General features: G+C 32.3%; 2 protein-coding genes across 2 annotated transcripts; one reads left to right on the forward strand and one right to left on the reverse strand.

Moving 5' to 3' along the window:
• The first annotated feature begins 4841 nt into the window (after positions 1–4841).
• LOC111695971 (uncharacterized) lies at positions 4842–8286 on the forward strand. Its single transcript, XM_023465471.1, has 3 exons — positions 4842–4854; positions 5229–5304; positions 5589–8286. Exons 2-3 carry the CDS (start codon positions 5247–5249, stop codon positions 8180–8182), a joined length of 2652 nt encoding a protein of 883 aa, XP_023321239.1. The 5' UTR covers positions 4842–4854; positions 5229–5246; the 3' UTR covers positions 8183–8286.
• A 2392-nt stretch (positions 8287–10678) lies between these two features.
• LOC111696148 (peroxiredoxin-6) lies at positions 10679–16336 on the reverse strand. Its single transcript, XM_023465703.1, has 6 exons — positions 16206–16336; positions 16052–16133; positions 15512–15720; positions 13639–13765; positions 12008–12130; positions 10679–10889 (listed from the first exon to the last, which is right to left on the reverse strand). The coding sequence occupies exons 1-6, from the start codon at positions 16301–16303 to the stop codon at positions 10857–10859; spliced, it is 672 nt and encodes a 223-aa protein (XP_023321471.1). The 5' UTR covers positions 16304–16336; the 3' UTR covers positions 10679–10856.
• Positions 16337–18412: the final 2076 nt, after the last annotated feature.

Genomic DNA, 18412 nt, shown 5'->3' on the forward strand with positions numbered 1-18412 from the left:
GCAGCGTACACTTGACTGGACTCCGGTTACAGATGTAGCAGGTACAGAGAGTTTACAGTCTAAAAATGTATCGTTTTAGCATACAATTCTGAATTTTTCTAAAGTTAATTCATCAAACTGCACTTCGACAGAATGCGATGGGGGGCGGTTATCAAAAGACAAACTCGAAATGAGATTCTTTCTTATTTTATTAGTTATTAATTTATAATCTTGAATGCGTGTCAAAATATGTTCAATTAAAATCAATTGGGAAGTTTATGTACATATATTACCCGTGTTCTTCCGCGATAATAAAATAGTTCAAATAAAGAAAAAAAATATAGTTCAAATGAACAAAATAATTGTTCAAATATATGTAGATAAAAAATCGTTCAAATGAAATTCAAAAAACATAAAAATAGGATTCAAATGAACATAAAAAAGATGTTTAAAAAATCACATAAATTCATGAGTCTAATCATGAAATATAGTTATCAGGAACAAACAATTTTTTTGACTATTTTTTGGGTTCTTAAACTATTTTTATGTTCATTTTGAACTATCCCTATATTATCCCAAAAACCTAAAAATACCTGCAAAGTCTTATGGTATACGTATTGATAGGTATTTTTCTGTATAAATACGTAAGCTCAACTATTGGGTAAAGAACTTACTTATATTTACGTTTTTATCCATTTAGCATACCAAGCAATTTTTTTATATGCTTTGTTTTTCCAGAAACGTATTTATATGAAAAATATACGTACAAGCTTTTTACCAAGTAATTTTAAAAAAAAATTTTAGGTTTTTATTTTACGTATTTTTACGTATTTTTAGGGGTTTTCTTTACTAAAAAAAAGTTATATATTCTTAGAGTTTAATAGTTTGATGCAAACCTAAAAATGCGTATATTTTCGTAAATTTCATACCAATAAATTTTTTAAAGTTGTTATGTTATTATTTTACGTCTTTTTACGTATTTTTTAGGTTTTTTCTTTACTTAAAAAATGTATGTTTTTTTAGAGTTTAAAAGTTTGATGCAAACCTAAAAATACTTATAATTTTGTAAATTTCATACAGGGTGTCCCACGAAACATGACAGTATGCAGGACGACTTGAATGTCGTCTTGATTTTTGATATAATTTGCTGCGTTTATTTGTCAACCTAATTTTAGAGGTAAATTTCTAGAGATTATAATCACAAAATTTCCCTTGTCCTGCCATTTCCAAAATGTGGTCTGCCTTTTTTGTGCTTTCAATATTGCCCGAGATATGAAGAATTTCGTTCAGATTTCGACAATTTTGCTTTTATTTAACAAAATTGAAATCTGAACCAAACTCTTTATATCTCCGGTAATATTGAAAGCACAAAAAACGCAGACCACTTTTTGGAAATGCCAAGGCTAGGAGAATTATGTGATAATTGTTTCAAGAATCATACATATTAAAGTAGATAGAAGACTTAATGTCACAAATAAATTCAAATACCAAAGACGACTTTCAAGTCGTCTTGCTATTGTCATGTTTCGTGGGACACCCTGTAACAAGAAATTTTTTCAAAGATTTTAGGTTTTCATTTTACGTATTTTTTAGGTATTGTTTTACTTAAAAAGTTGTATTTTTTTTAGAGTTTGAAAGTTTGATGCAAACCTAAAAATATGTATATTTACGTAAATTTCATACCAAGAAATGATTCAAAGTTTTTAGGTTTTTATTTTACGTATTTTTACGTATTTCTTAAGGGTTTTCTTTACTTAAAAAATTGAATTTTTTAGAGTTTAAAAGTTTGATGCAAACCTAAAAATACGTATATTTTAGTAAATTTAACACCAAGTAATATCTCAAAGTTTTAAAGTTATTATTTTACGTATTTTTACGTATTTTTAGGGGTTTTCTTTACTTAAAAAGACTTTTAGAGTCTTAAAGTTTGATGCAAACCTAAAAATTCGTATAATTCGTAAATTTCATACCAAGAAATGTTTAAAAGTTTTTTTAGGTTTTTACTTTACGTATTTTTATGTATTTTTCTTTACTCAATATTTTTTTAGAGTTATAAAGTTTGAGGCAAACTTAAAAATATGTATATTTTCGTAAATTTCATTCTAAGTGTCAATATACTCACGAAACCTCAACTGCCCAAAAATGCATTTTTAAGTTAGAATTTGAAGTAAGAAATTTAATGCAAACATTTTGGAAACTGCAAACATTTTGGAAAATTCAATGTTTCAAAATTGCTATCATTTTTCAGTAAATTGATGTTTTCATTAGAATCAATGTCAGTAAATTCTCGATTTTTTGATAAATAGAAGTATTACTTTAACAGTCTTGTAACAGGAAAATGGTAATTGTATAAAGTATAACACATATTAAATACGTAATTGTTGAAAATACAAACAACATGTTGGTTTAGATGGATGCAGATGAAGGTGTGAATTTCTGTAGACAGAATATTGGATTGGATTGAAAATGATTAATATCAATGAATATGGATTTAAGAAATTTGTGGAATTAGTCTGGGGTTTTCAGACCCCCGGAATTCAATAGAGTTCACTGGTCCCGGGGGGGGGGGCTTAGCCCCCACCCCCCCCTAAATACACCTCAGAACAATGCCTATGCAAAATTATAGTCCAATTCTTCTGGTTTTAGAACTTGAAAAATACGTATTTTTACGAATAGGTAAAACCTAAAATTCCAAACATTAAGAAATGTTAGAATTTTTTCAAACCTAAATCTATTTATAGGAAAAACCTAAAAAATCTTGATTCATTGGATATTTTAGGTTTTTTACATACGCATTTTTATGTTATTCCTATACGTATTTTTACAGATATTAAATACGTATTTTTACGTATAGGAAAAACCTAAAAATTCCCGATTCATTGGATTTTTAGCTTTTTTACATTCGCATTTTTACGTTTGTCAAATATGTATTTTTAAGTTTTCGGGTTAGTAGGGATATAATAGAAAGTATGATAGAACTAGATTTTTCAGATAGAAAGTAGGAGAACTAAAGTTTACAGATAGAAAGTAGAAGAACTGTAGTTTACAGATAGAAAGTAGGAGAACTGGGTTTTACAGATAGAGAGTATGAGTACTGGAGTTTAAACATAGCACTTTTGTGAGGAGGGGGCGAAATTGATTTGGAGGACCTGGGTTGGGGGGTACAGGGGGAAAATGTTTGAAAAAAGCATTGTTTTTTTTTAGAATTTCTAGTAAAGAAAACAGCATTTCTTAATCGTTGAAGGGTTGGCTATGTGCTCAATAACATACCAAATTCTTATAATTACCTATAGCTTGTTCTCATGTGCTTTAAATAATATAATATAATATAATATAATATGTGTTTTAAACTCCTTATATAGAGAGGAAACTTTAACCCATTATTAGTGGACTAAATACTTCATTTTCAGTAGGGGGTGGATTGAGACTAATTTTTCAAAATTTTCTGTTCTTTCTATGCATATAATTAGTTTTGTTGTAGATGTTGAACTCGAGTAGGCGAATACAAAAATCTAAACACTGTTAAGGTTTTTTGAAAATATCTTTTAAATGGAGATGGATACCACTTTGCATGGGATGAGATAATTTTTAGTAAACAGGCAGCCCGACCTACTAAAGTATCTTAACGCCAATCATGAAATGCAGTCATTAAATGATCGAATTGTATCTAAGATTCGGCTAAAATGAACTGTGCCTTGATTCTCAGTTTTTGTTGACCAAACAAATCTGAAAACAATTTGAAAATTTAGTTTAAGTCAATACAGATGACATAAAACCCCGATAGATGTCAAAAATTGTGTTAAAAGTGCATTAAATTCAAATTCACTTTTTATGCCAATATGTTGAAAACAATTAAAAAGAAATCTATATAACATGAAAAAACCAATTGTTATAATGAACTTGTGCTGTATAGTGGAGGCTCGTTTACTGCAAGAGGAGGCTCATACTTCATGGCGGAGGCTTAGTCTGCCTAGCAAATCTAGGAGGCTCGTGTCTGCACAGCGCGGAGCCCTATGGCGTACAGGGGGATCCTCCCTCTTTTAACCTTTGCCTAATAATCCAGTGGCGCTCAGGAGACAATTAGGAAGGGGCAAGAGAACTACTCCCCCCCCTTGCAAATATTATAACATATATTATTATTTAATCCTATTACCACCCTTGGAAATTAAGTCATAATTTTTTATTATAAGTATTTTGAATGTATTTCTGCAGTAGAATAATACTGCAACAAATGGAGTATAATTATATATGTTTTTAACCATGTAAAAGATTTTTATATTAAACAAAATGCGTTATACTTTCGTACGTTATGATAACATTTTGTAAGAATTAATAAGATATAATTTTATTTTAACATTTGGCAGAATATGCATTATGCAGCATTGCAGGGATTATCAGAGGGTTTAGGCCTTCAGGCAATGGGGGGGGTGGAGGACTTTTAGCCCCAGTTGACATTGATTATTTTTAAAGTTGGGTCCATCTGGTTTTTATCATTTTCAGATTATTGAAATATTTTTAAAGGGGAAAATAGCGTCTTTCAGAAGTACATTTTACACCCCATCACCAGTTTAAATCTGGGTTTTAGAATAAAACACTGTTAAATACTAAAAAATAATGCACAGCAGTCTGATCGGTCTGATGGGAATTATGTGTACTTAGAAACATGGAAAGGGACGGAGTTATAAACAGAACAAAAACATTTTTATCTAAATCTACATTAAAACGATTAGATACAAAATAAAAAATATATGTACTTATCTTCTTAGTTTAAGATATGGAAAAGGAACATCCCTGGGAACCGGCTTTTTCTTAAAAAGTATTTAAATCAAATATAAGATTTGAATTTACTTAGTGTTATTTTTTTCCTCATGCAGGGTAAGGTTTTTCTAACTCTTAAACTAAACTAAAAATAATCAGAAATTTTAAGTAGGGGAGGAATTATGTTTTTGACACAAACTCGAATTTTCTAATCCCTTTATCTTTGTAACCATAATCATATCATGGTATTCACTTATTTTTCTATCACTATTTTATGCTCAGGAACTGAACACTCTCCACAAACTCTAATTTTTCAATCCGTATATATTCGCAACCTGATATCATTTATATTTAAAACTTTGACTATTTGATCTCTTGGAATTCAGTTTGAAATATCAAAGACCAAAGACGTTAGACTGTGTGCCAAGTGTTCAGTTCCTTTATCTAAAGTTAAAATGGAACTTTTTATTTTAAATTCTTTTGTTAATTAGGTGAAGCTTAAGATAACCATGAAGTTTAAACTGGTCGCAATATGGACATGCTACTTTACCATCTCTAACATAAATGGTAATCAAAGTGAGAACATAGAAAAGTTAGTATTCAAATATTACTAAATTGAAATATAAAATCAAAAAAGTGTTTGCATTAAAAATCAATGCATCTTCTCTGAGGTTATATCAAAATGTGGAGGATTTTTGAAGTTAAAACTTTTTATTCTTTTAATTTTAAGAAATTATTTAACAAATCTATGAAATCTATAGATATTAAAAAAGTATCTTAAGAAAGAAATACATAACAAATTCTTGAAAGGTACATTGAACTGTAATTTAACTCCTAAAAAATATATTTAGGTTTGAACTTGAATGTACCTGTAAACCAAGATTTGTTAGTAAACTTGGCTCAAACTTTTCTTTCTAAACAAGATCTGCTCACATCTGCTCTTGAAGTAACAAGATCGAGAAGAAATGTATATGACAAAGAGTACAACATTGAAAATCTTGGTATTAGTGTTGGTGTCAAGTTTGAAGATCCTGATAAACCAAGTAATGGACTAAATGCTGACATTGAAATCAAGGATTTAACTAAGCTAATTTCAAATACAGAAATAGGATTCGTAAAACTTCGGGTCACGTTTAGGAAGAAAAATTTTTCTGGAAATAATCTTTTAGATCTCATGGTTGAATATGAACTTCATCACACCCATGAGGAATTTGGATCTATAGCTCTAATAATATCTCAAAATAACAATCAGATATCATCAAGATTTTCTGTTCTCTCAACCAAGCATTATGGAAGAAGATTTATCCAACCATTTGAAATTAAACTTAACTCTACAGATAACAATCAAATTGAAGGAATAATATCATATTCACATTATCAAGGAGAAGAGTTTCCAATTAATATTAGAAAAGATGACGATACGTTCCAGTTGTTGATTAAATCACCAGAGAAAATAACCTTGTTTGAGTTCAGCTTTAATCGGAAAAAGTCTGACCTGCAAATAAAACTGGATTTTTCTATATTAGGCTACGAGTATTTTTCAGATCTAAATATAGAAAACAGTGAAGAAGAAGTTCGAGCATATGGGTTGTTTAGAGTTCTTGGGGATCAAGCAAACTTCAAAATAGAAATAGATAAACTGTTACAAAATATAAATCTAAGAGTTGCTCTTTTCGGAAAACCGTTGAAGATATTTAAATTTCTGTTTAGAGAAATACCTCACTTGCTGTTGAAAGAATATGAGACAAGTGCTTACGAAGTTCTGGTTTATTATCACCCTAAAACACCTCCTACATCATTGAGGTTGGGATTTAATAACCAGACCTTATCAGGAGCAAGAATAAGAAATGAAATAGAAATACTCATTTCTTTTCCTAACGGTCACAGGCAGGCAATGTATTTACCGATAAAATTACAAAGGGACAGTTTCGTCCCAGGAGATGATAATGGACATCTCCTGGGACACGCTTCTGAATCTCTACGCGCATTTGCAGAATTTGAAGGAATTAAACTTTTCGAATCGCATTCTGAGCTTACAGGGTTGAATAAAAGAGATTGTGATTCAAATGCTTGTAAAATTGAATACAATCTCTCAGGAAACTTGCATAGAGATGCATTAAGAGGACTAGAGTCATTGGCAGATGTATTTAGATATATTCCACTAAGCGAGTTTTCCTTCAAAAACAAAATCGATGTCTCACATCGTCAGATCAAAAAATTGACCTGTGAAATCCAAACAAGTCGGGTGAAGGAAAACTATCAGATGATAGAGCTAGAATGGCAAAATAAGCACGACGAAGTAAAACTAGAAATTGTTTGGATGTCACCAAAATTAAACACCTTAGATGTTTCTATTTCAAAAAGCCTTGACAAAATGGAAATTGTGTACAAGGATGGGGAAAGAGAGATATTTTTAAACTGCATGAAACCCCTTATTCAAAATAATGGAATAGTAAGTTATGAAGTTAGGTTAACTATGTTGATGTTGATGGGAGCTGGTCAAATCAATATAAATGATCAACAAATGGAAATTTTCTGGACTGCAGAAGAAGGTATATTCTCATATCATGATTTTCAATTCTTCATTTCTATCGATGGAACTGATGATGGTTCTATGAATATTAATATTGAAGGAAGCACTAAGACATCTCAAGATGAATTAAGATGTCCATTTTTAAGCTGGAACACATCCTTTACATTTAATCAAAACTATGAGAACCCATTACTGATAATTGACTCAACACAGCTTATCAACCGAAGAATATTTGAGGAAAAATGTCACGATTCACCAATCACTTCTTCTTTAGAATTTAGTTTCTCAGGAAATAGAAATAACCCTTTTCAAATTTCTCTTCATACAGAGTTAAAATCAGAAATGTTCCCCTCTGCAGTATTAAACTTAAATACCATCTCATATCCTAGAGGAGATTCATCCAAAGGTCAAAAATATTCTAGACCAGTCAATGGAACCTTTTTTGAAATAAGGATTCCGTTGCCAGAGGAAACATTTTTCAAAATACTTACAGACTCCTTCTCTGGAAAATATCTAAGTATTAGCACAAATATTAGATTTTTCCCCTTCACCCATTATCGTTTTGAGTTACTTGAAATTGATGCTGATGGTGAATGGAGAAATGTTGTTGATGACAATGTTAGAATTGCTCGGTTCAAACTTAAAAGAGAAGATTTTGGATTAGAAGAGTTACTCGACAATGAAATAAGTTTAATTATACCTGTAGGTTTAGTTCACATTGAATGGGAATGGTTGTCAAACTATAATTATCTTAAAGTTTTAAGAATCAAAGGATCTCCAGGATGGTTTTTGCATACACCATCTCCTGAACTTAATGAACAGGCAGTGTTGGACAATCCTCTATTCATATTACAACTCCATAAGCTGCCCAGAGAAGTGAGAAAGGCGTGGAAAATGTTTATGAAAGTTTAACAGCTTTGTAAAAGCACATTGTACATGAATTAATAATTGTCTTAGTTATTGTACGCGCGATTTTTCTTCCAAGCAAATAAACAGTAATAAATTTTATTTCTAGATTTAGTGATTAACTGCATTTATCCAATAAAATTTCATTTTTCCTTTTACGGTACACCCCACTAAGCATACTACTTTCTTAGTTAATTGAGCAAGATGCTGTCTTCCTGAAATATATTGCTGCATTTACTTAATTTGTAATTGTAAAACCTAATGTTACATGTGTATAATTCTTGAAAGAAAAATGTTTTTAATATCATAGCTCGAAAATTTACCAAGAATCTTAAGTTTTGTGTGCTAATTCATTAAGAGTTTAACAAAAAAAATCAAATGACTTCTCAATCCATGTAAAAAAAATACCTGGAACCATGAAGAATGTTCAATATTTCGAGTTAGGTTAGATTCAAATAATTTCTGGCCGAGCTCTTCGGCCTGCTCAGCAAAATTATATGTTTTGTTTATTTAATTAAAGTGTAATGGCACATATCTAGCCTACCTGGGGAAATAGTGCTTAAGAGAGTGGGTTGGAAGCCATATATGGGTTAAGAGCTTTGCATCTCACCCGTTTAACATCCGACCTACAATACTTTATACAGGGTGTCCCAATAAACATGGGAATTCAGTGACGAATTCTATATCGTCTTTTTAAATAATTCTTTGATTTAGTATAGTGATACCTACCGAGAAAGCTGTAATCTGTAAGAGTTTTGTCTGCTATGTTCACATTTTGTTTGTTTATGTTTTGACTGCATACGGTTGCACTTAGTAAAACAAGAAAAGTACAGTATACAAACAGAGTAAACTTGTCCGTCTTCACTGTTCATTTTGCGGAGACATTATAGACACATCTTTACAGTCTTTTACAGTTTTCATGAAATAAACTCTAGCAGACATAATAATATTATGGCTTTTGAAATCAGGTATTTCAATGCTAATTCATAACAAAGACGATATCGAATTCGTCACTGAATTCCCATGTTTTTTGGGACACCCTGCACTAGGGGTCCAACGAACGAAACGTTTAACGAAAAAATGCGAATATTTTTGTTCGTATTTCGCAAACTCTTTCGCGAAATTTCGCATTTTTTCGCGAAAATGAATAAAGCGTAAAAATGAGAAAGCGATTCAAAATTTCAAGAAAAATTGTTCCTAAAAAAATCAGGGAAAATAACGAGTGTTTAATGAAGAGAATTTGATTTCTCTAGCTATCTTTTCTGTCCGTCCACTTACGTTCACCCAAATCCAAGCTAGCTAATTACAAGAATCTTTTAAAATATTTTTTCGCGAAATTTTAGTCTTTTTTCGCATAATTTCCATTCGCGAAATTTTCGCACTATTATTTTTCACAAAATTTTTGCATTATTTTTTTAATCAATACGGATGGAAACAAATAAAATGCGAAATTTTTTCCTTTTTCGCTGGAAACCCTACTTTATACTACGGTTAAGATGTTTCAAACACATATTTATTGTCATGAAAAGTACTAAACAGAACCAAGTAGGCATTTTAGCTATAAAAAGTCATGATCTTTCTGATTATTTAATTTGAAGTAAGTTTTCAATGCGTGAATGTGTAATCGACATGATATGCCAAAAGGTTCTATTTGCCTTTGTATGTTTACCGGCTGACGATAATCTTCTCAAAAATGTTTTTTAACATAACGAAGAAATTTATTCCTAACGAAACATAACGCAATTTTGGCTGAAAATTGTGAGTCCTCTTATTTAAATATTCTTAGCATACATCACTTACAAAAATGGTATTTTTAGGGGCCTCATGATGATTTCACCGTTTATTTGCATTTAAGGGTATTATAAATTTATAAACATCTCGCCCTTGGTTTTATTATCTGTAAATCGCTTACATTATAAAAGGAAAAATGTAATGCTTTGACGAAGTTTGAATTAAAAAATCTAGTGAAACTTATATTTGTTAATAAAAGAATTAAAATTTCAAATTTAAGATCGGTAGTTTATAAATGTCTTTCAAAGTCAACAAAGTCAAAAAGTATTTACTATTGTTGTCGGTAATCATGGGTAGCACTTTTCAATTGAATGGTAGCAATGAATTATTTGAAGAAAAAGATATCATCTTCATGTTAACAACTACAAAAATTTTAAAAAACATATTAAAAACTCTTAAAATTTGCCACGCCAAAATATTTAATCTTAACAAAATTATCTTATATCTTATATAATATATATGTAGTGCGCGCATTGGTAATTTGAATTATTTTACTAATCATTGAAGTTCACGAATTAACCATTAAATTCGGAAACTAATTTGAGAATTTGCGGAGAATTATCTTAAATATTATTAAACCAATTTAACTTTTTAATTAAATGATTGGATAAATGCAAAGTTTTATTTCAGTGCAACACGAGAAGCACGAGACCAAATACAAAATCTTATCAAATAGTAAATATAACATTATATAATCTGTAAGAACTATAATAAAGAATTGTACAGTTTATTGTGCTTTAACACAAACAACAAACATTGTTTAGTCAATCAAGTGTCCAAGAATAATTGAAACATTTAAGATTAAACAACTACTCGTGAAAGGAGAAAGGTGCCACATTGAAGATGAGAAAAATATAGACTCAAATATCCTCGGACTGGAAACCATTGTTTACTCGGGCTGAGGAGTAGTTCTGAGATAAACCTAAACAATAAAATGCAATTATAAATAAAATAACCCATTTGGATAAACCCATCTAGCTTGGTTGCAGAAAGGGAAAACTAGGATTTACAGATTAAAAGAATACAAGGAAGAACTAGGACTGACAGGTTTAAAGAAGACAAGGGTGAACTAGGATTTACAGGTTTAAAGAAGACAAGAGAGAACGAAGACAAGGGAGAACCAGGATTAACAGGATTAAAAAAGACAAGGGAAAACTAGGATTTTTAAAGAATACAAGGGAGAACTAGGATTTACAGATTTAATGAAGATAAGGGAGAACTAGGATTAACAGATTTAAGGAAGACAAGGAAGAACTAGGATTAACAGATTTAAGGAAGACAAGGGAGAACTAGGATTTACAGATTTAAAGCCAAGGGAGAACTAAGATTAACAGATTTAAAGAGGACAAGGGAGAACTAGGATTTATAGATTTAAAGAAGACAAGGGAGATCTATGATTAACAGATTTAAAGAAGACAAGGGAGAACTAGGATTTACGGATTTAAGGAAGAAAAGGGAGAACTAGGATTTACAGATTTAAAGAAGACAAGGAAGAACTAGGATTTACAGTTTAAAAAAGACAAGGGAGAACCAGGATTAACATGTTTAAAGAAGCAAGGGAGAACTAGGATTTACAGATTTAAATAAGACAAGGGAGAACCAGGATTAACATGTTTAAAGAAGACAAGGGAGAACTAGGATTTACAGGTTTAAATAAGACAAGGGAGAACCAGGATTAACATGTTTAAAGAAGACAAGGGAGAACTAGGATTTACAGGTTTTAAGAAGACAAGAACTAGGATTTACAGTTTAAAGAAGACAAGGGAGAACCAGGATTAACATGTTTAAAGAGGACAAGGGAGAACTAGGATTTACAGGTTTAAATATGACAAGGGAGATCTAGAATTAACAGATTTAAGGAAGACAAGGGGAATTGAAGACGACAAAAATATTGAATCAAGGTAAATCTACTTTTTTGAAATCAGTGCATTCTCTAACCAGAATTTAATTTTAAAATGATAAGGCCAATAGCAAAAATAACACTTTGGTTGGAGTTAAACTGCAGGGGATATTCTTAATCAATAAAGGATAAAATCTAACCTTTCCTGAAGGAACCTCGTGAACCTGAACTCCCTTGGGAAAGAGTTGTTCAACATCCTCTTGCTTAACTCCAGGAACTACCATACAGGATCCACCTTGCTTCCAGTCTACAGGTGTAGCTACCTGTACAATAACAAGGATTTTCCTAATTATAGTTTAACCAATAATCCCCCCCCGCAACATTAGTTCAATCACTATTTATGTTCCAAGATACATCCCAGTCTTGGGTTTCATGTTTTCCCAGGTGAATATACTGTGGATGAGGGTAGACTTTGATTATAGTGGATAATTCAATGAATCACTCAAGACATTTGATCATGATCGAGGATACATTCGTCTTTGCTGGAAGATTGAGAAAATCATATATGGAGGGTTCTATGGATCAGAGTAGAGAGGATCGAGGATTCTGTGGATTAGGGTAGAGGATTCTGTGAATCAGTAACATTATGCCTAGTTCATAAATGCCTAGTTCGTAAATGCCTAGTTCGCGAATGCCTAATTCGCGAATGCCTAGTTCGTAAATGCCTAGTCCGTGAATGGTTAGTTTATGAATGCTTAGTTCGTAAATGCCTAGTTTGTGTATGGCTAGTTTATGAATTCCTAGTTCGTGAATGCCTAGTTCGTGAATGCCTAGTCCGGCCGTGAATGCCTAGTCCGTGAATGGCTAGTCTATGAATGCCTAGTTCGTGAATGCCTAGTTCGTAAATGCCTAGTCCGTAAACGGCTAGTTTTATGAATGCCTAGTTCGTGAATGCCTAGTTCGTAAATGCCTAGTTTGTGAATGGCTAGTTTATGAATGCCTGATTAGTGAATGCCTAGTTCGTAAATGCCTAGTTCTTAAATGCCTAGTTCTTAAATGCCTAGTTTGTGAATGCCTAGTTTGTGAATGCCTAGTTTGTGAATGCCTAGTCCGTGAATGCCTAGTTCGTGAATGGTTAGTTTATGAATGCCTAGTTCGTGAATGCCTAGTTCGTGAATGCCTAGTTCGTGAATGCCTAGTCCGTGAATGGTTAGTTTATGAATGCCTAGTTCGTGAATGCCTAGTTCGTAAATGCCTAGTTCGTGAATGCCTGGTTTGTGAATGCCTAGTTTGTGAATGCCTAGTTTGTGAATGCCTAGTCCGTAAATGCCTAGTTCGTGAATGCCTAGTTTGTGAATGCCTAGTTCGTGAATGCCTAGTTGTTAAATGCCTAGTTCGTGAATGCCTAGTTCGTGAATGCCTAGTTCGTGAATGCCTAGTTTGTGAATGCCTAGTTTGTGAATGCCTAGTTCGTGAATGCCTAGTTTGTGAATGCCTAGTTCGTGAATGCTTAGTTCGTAAATGCCTAGTTCGTAAATGCCTAGTTCGTAAATGCCTAGTTTGTGAATGGCTAGTTTATGAATGCCTAGACAACATTATGCCTACATTTCTGAATGCGTAACTTACAATATGCCTAGATTTTTAAAATATATTTTAACGAAATGGAAACATATTGAAGTGAGAAAAAAAAACATACAATCCGGGAACATTTTTACTAAAGCATGAGGACCATGGCAACCAACACTGCAGAAGAAAAGAAAGGTCTTAGATGCTATGTGAACGAGTAAAGTTTGTAATTGATGTCGTTGACAGCATGCCAAGAGCTGATTACCTTTCGTGTAGCTGTCAACTGGAGAGAATCAATAACCCTGATAATTTCATCAAAATTCCGTCCTGTAGTTGCAGGATACAGGATGGATAGCTTGAGTCTCTTGTCAGGTCCAATTATGAAAACAGCTCTAAACCATTAACAAGTAATTTGTAAGTTTTCATTTAAAATAATAAATACTGATTTTCATCAGAGAAAATTAACACATTTTAAACCACTATTTAAGCCATTTAATTAAACTTTCTTTCGCTGTTTTCTATAATTACTTAAAAATTGTATAAAGAAATAAAACACTTGACGATATGAATGCATGTGCCCTGTTTTTAAGAGCAAAGATCGTTTATACCCAAAAAACGAGTTGGAGTTATTTAAATTTACGCCAAATATTGAACATAACAATTCTTCCTAGGAATTTTCCAGAATGTTATCTTAAGATTATAAAATATATAAATACATTTAATAAAGCACACATGTTCCATAGCTTTTAAATTTGTACAAGATTTAAAAGCTTGTTTGTAAAACATGAATTTTCAGTTTCCTTTTAACAAGAAGGTTAATCCTAGTCCAACACAGATTTCGCTTTTTTGTAGTTTAAAATATATTCTTGCTATTAAATAAACATTGATTTGGAAACATTGATGAAAATTACGTGAGAGTAAAACTAGAACAGTAGAAAATTTGTGGACATGATTAAAAAGACAAAAAGATATTTTGTTAATTTTAGAATTGATTCCAGATTTTTTATTTTTATTTACACTGTATAAAATAAAGGTATTTTCCTTCCATGGAGCCTTTTTTTTGGGCCCCAGTATTCACTTTTAATTATGCAGGAGGCCATGTTAATAACATTTGTTCTTTCAAAGCCTTGCTTCTGTTATAGAGAGGGTTAAAAGTAAGAATTATGGTTTATTCTCGATTGATAAATGTAACCAATGACCGAAAATCTAAATATATAAAGTTGTAATCTCTGTTTGATGTTTGTTTTTTTTGTTTGTTCGATCATAACTCAGGAACCCCTGGACCGATTTGCCTCAAATTTTTATCGGAGAGCTTAGTTTTGAGATCCTTAATTGAGTGGGTTGACTTTAATAGCGGAAATTTAGATTCCTGGTAAATCCAGTTAAATCCAGCGTTGATAACAAACGAGAAAAAAATGTTATTTTGAATTAAATGTTTAATGACACTCTGACAATTATACAGACTGCTTCGTTTCTCAGTGTCCAATATTCAACTGTAAAATAAGTTTTGTAAAAAGCAAGCCTACAAAATTAAGTTGGGTTTCATTAAGAACCCCAAGAAGAAAACACGTTCAATCTTAATATTTTGAATCAGGAATTAATTTTCTCCTAATGGGACTCCTAAAAGTAAACAAATGCAACTGTAATTGAACAAGTTGGGTATATTCCTAGAGAACGATTTTTGGACCCCCCCCCCCCTCCTATCAATTTTGTACATGGATCTTATATGTTAGACATGGATATATTGACCATGTGGCCGCAGCGCTCGGCCCCTAGCCTGTCCTAGCCGCAGCGCTCGGTCCAGAAAGTGTCTTAACTAACCTAACCCGTGGCCGCAGCGCTCGGCCCCTAGCCTGTCCTAGCCGCAGCGCTCGGCTTAGAAATTGTCTTAACCTAACCTAACCCTAAATAATAATAAATAAATACTAATTTGGTCATGTACAAAATTGATAGAAGGGGGGGGGGGTCCAAAAATCGTTCACTAGGACGGACCCACAAGTTGTGCACAATAGTAGTTTTTATCAAACGATAATGTATTAAAACTAGTTTTAAGCCATTTGCTTCAAAAATAAATTTGAAAACTTTAAACGGAAAAAAGAAGCCAAGTTTTATTGAGAGTGAAATCGTTCAATACTTACCGGCAGGTTAAAGCCATTCCAGCAGAATCCTTCTCATCCGGGTCCAACATACCATACAGGGTGGCAACATCTCTATTCGGGTCTGCTATGATGGGATAGGAAAATTCTTCTAGCTTGTTATATGCTAGAATATCATTAATCCAGCCAAGATGGGACTCAGTGGAATCACAAGATAGAGCAACCAGTTTCACACCACGGGCAGCAAACTCCTAAATAGTTTTAAAATTTATATAATCAGTTAATTTTTCAGCACTATTACGTAACTTTAGACTGTATAACACTGAAGTTTGAAGCTAAGACGTAGTTTATAAAACCTGAACCTGAGATATATTCTATCAATTTTTAATACTAAAGATGTACCATAGGATATTTGAACCTTTAAGATTTAATCTTTGAAACCTGACCCTGAGCTGAAGTCTATGAAACCTTAAAACCGAAACATAAACCTAATATGATTAAATAAACTATAGAAAACAAGAATCTTTGATCTAGTTTAAGAACCCAGAACCAGAGACTAGTCTAGGAAACTTTTTAATTTACCTTATGCAGGGTCTGAACCCTTCCCAGCTCTGTTGTACATACAGGAGTATAATCAGCAGGATGGGAGAAGAGAATGCCCCAACTACAATATACACATTATATATATATATAGATGAGAAAAATAAACAATGCGTGAAAGTTTCTCTTTCCTAACCTTCCATCCAACCAAGAGTGGAAATCAATCTGTCCCTGGGTTGAATCGGAGACAAAGTTTGGGACAACATCTCCAAGCTTAAGAACGTGTCCAGTCATTTTTGGTCTAAATATTTTAACATGCTGATGGCATAATAAATTTCTCTTATTTACTACGGGAATATACAAGATAAATATGAAGTTGGGTACCTAAGATGAAGTTGATTAAGTTTTGATGTTAAACTAAGAATTACATGGAAAAATGAATGAAAAATCAAGATTATCAATTTATGCATTATCTGGTGTGATGTCAAATATTTGAATTGTTATTATTTATACAGTGTTGCATGTTTTTTCCAGGATTTAGCGTTGTAGAACTAATTAGGATGATATGAACAATATTGAATTCAGATCTAGGAATTCCACAGGTATTCATAGGAAACTATTTTGTACGAGTGTACTCAAGTGTGTACTTCATATAATTCTAATAAAGTAGATACATATTACAGGGTTATTCACAAAGCATTAGCCTTTAACTACGAACCAAAAATCTTGATGAACCAGGGTCAAAGGATTAAAGGATAAAGTGATGGGACCATGGGAATTTTAGAAGAAATATTGTTGTCCCTGGAATCTTATATTTTGTAGATAACCTTGTTTGTAAAGATGAAAATAGGATCTTGATGCTCTAAACCTACAGGGTGTCCCACGAAACATGGCAATTGATAAATAGATATGAATGTCGTTTTCCATATACTGTATTAAATATTAAAGGCTTTTTGTAGTTTATTTCGTTAAAAAAATCTTTTGCTTGAATATATTTTACTTTTCAATCAATTTTACTGTAACATGACTCCCATATAATATTTTTATTATTGTCTAGCTTTGGTATCAAACAACAAAATTAGGGAAGAAGACATTTTAAACTATTCAACAACTGTCATGTTTCGTGGGACACCCTGAAATTCCCACAAGAGTTGGAAATTTTGCCGGTTTGCGCGCTTTTACAATACAATTACGACATTTTTTTATCATTTCTGTATGCTATATCGGTTGGACTAATAGCCGATTGAACTAGCGTTCAATTGCACAAAAGGCAGCTGCATCACAAACCAGTATTTTGTCCGTTAAGGTCATCTGAAAAAAATGGCAATTTTTTGGACTATAGTAAAAATTGTTTCACACTGGCATCATCATTATAGATATTTAAGGTTTCATCATATAATTTTTGTGTAAAAATACTTAAATTGATAGATAGCATGTCTTTAGTCCTATTGATTTGACACCCATTTTTGTTGGGTGTGTTGTGTCCAAGCTAACACACCTTAAAAAGGTTTAACCGAGTTGCAAATGCAGGTAACTGACACTAGTGCATGAGTTAGGAACTGTGGAACTAAAGTGGAGAAACAAGAACAATTACTAAAGTGGAGAAACAAGAACAACTACTAAAGTGGAGAAACACGAGTACAATTACTTTTCAGTCTAAATGTAGAGGAAGAACTGACTAGCGACTGCGAGTAGCGACTAGTATACTGTATAAACAAGTCTATCTAACACTGTAACACATAAAATTCCTCCCAAGCTCCAAACCGGCATGAACTGCACTGAACAAAGCCAATTGGTGTAATCCCTGCAGTCTCCTTCTGTGTCCCGGCCCGTAATAAAGAGAGAAACTCTGCACTGTTGCTTCAGCTTACCGCACCGTGCCTACACCCCTTGGACTGATAACAGTTGAGTAGACAGGTCCAAAATATTCTGAACAAGAATGTAAAATGCAGCAGATTGAAAATTGCCAGGCTTTTAAGTAAGGGAGGGGTAGGGGTGATAGGCGCAGCTCGGTACTTATAGACCAAATGTTTGTTTATCTTATGGAAACTTCCCCTCACAATTTTCATCATATTTTCTTTTCTTTTTCCCTTTTTTACTTTACATGAATTCTTTGTAGTTTTTGGTTATTTTTTAGAAAGTTAACAGTATAGACATTTTGTAGTGCTAAGATTATGTGTATTTTCTCTTGATGTTTATTTAGCTTTAAGTAAAAATAAGAAAGATATTTTTTACGACCGTTCAAACAATTTCTAACATAGGAATTGAGTCTTTGTAACAAACTCTGATTTTCTAATACCTATATTTTTTACACCTGATGGTGTAAACCTTTGATATTTCAAACTTAGATTTTTTCATCTAACAGAATTCATAGTTTGAAATATCTAAGGTCTACGGCATTGG

Source organism: Eurytemora carolleeae, unplaced genomic scaffold (assembly GCF_000591075.1).
Source record: "Eurytemora carolleeae unplaced genomic scaffold, Eaff_2.0 scaffold11, whole genome shotgun sequence".
NCBI lineage: Eukaryota > Metazoa > Arthropoda > Copepoda > Calanoida > Temoridae > Eurytemora > Eurytemora carolleeae.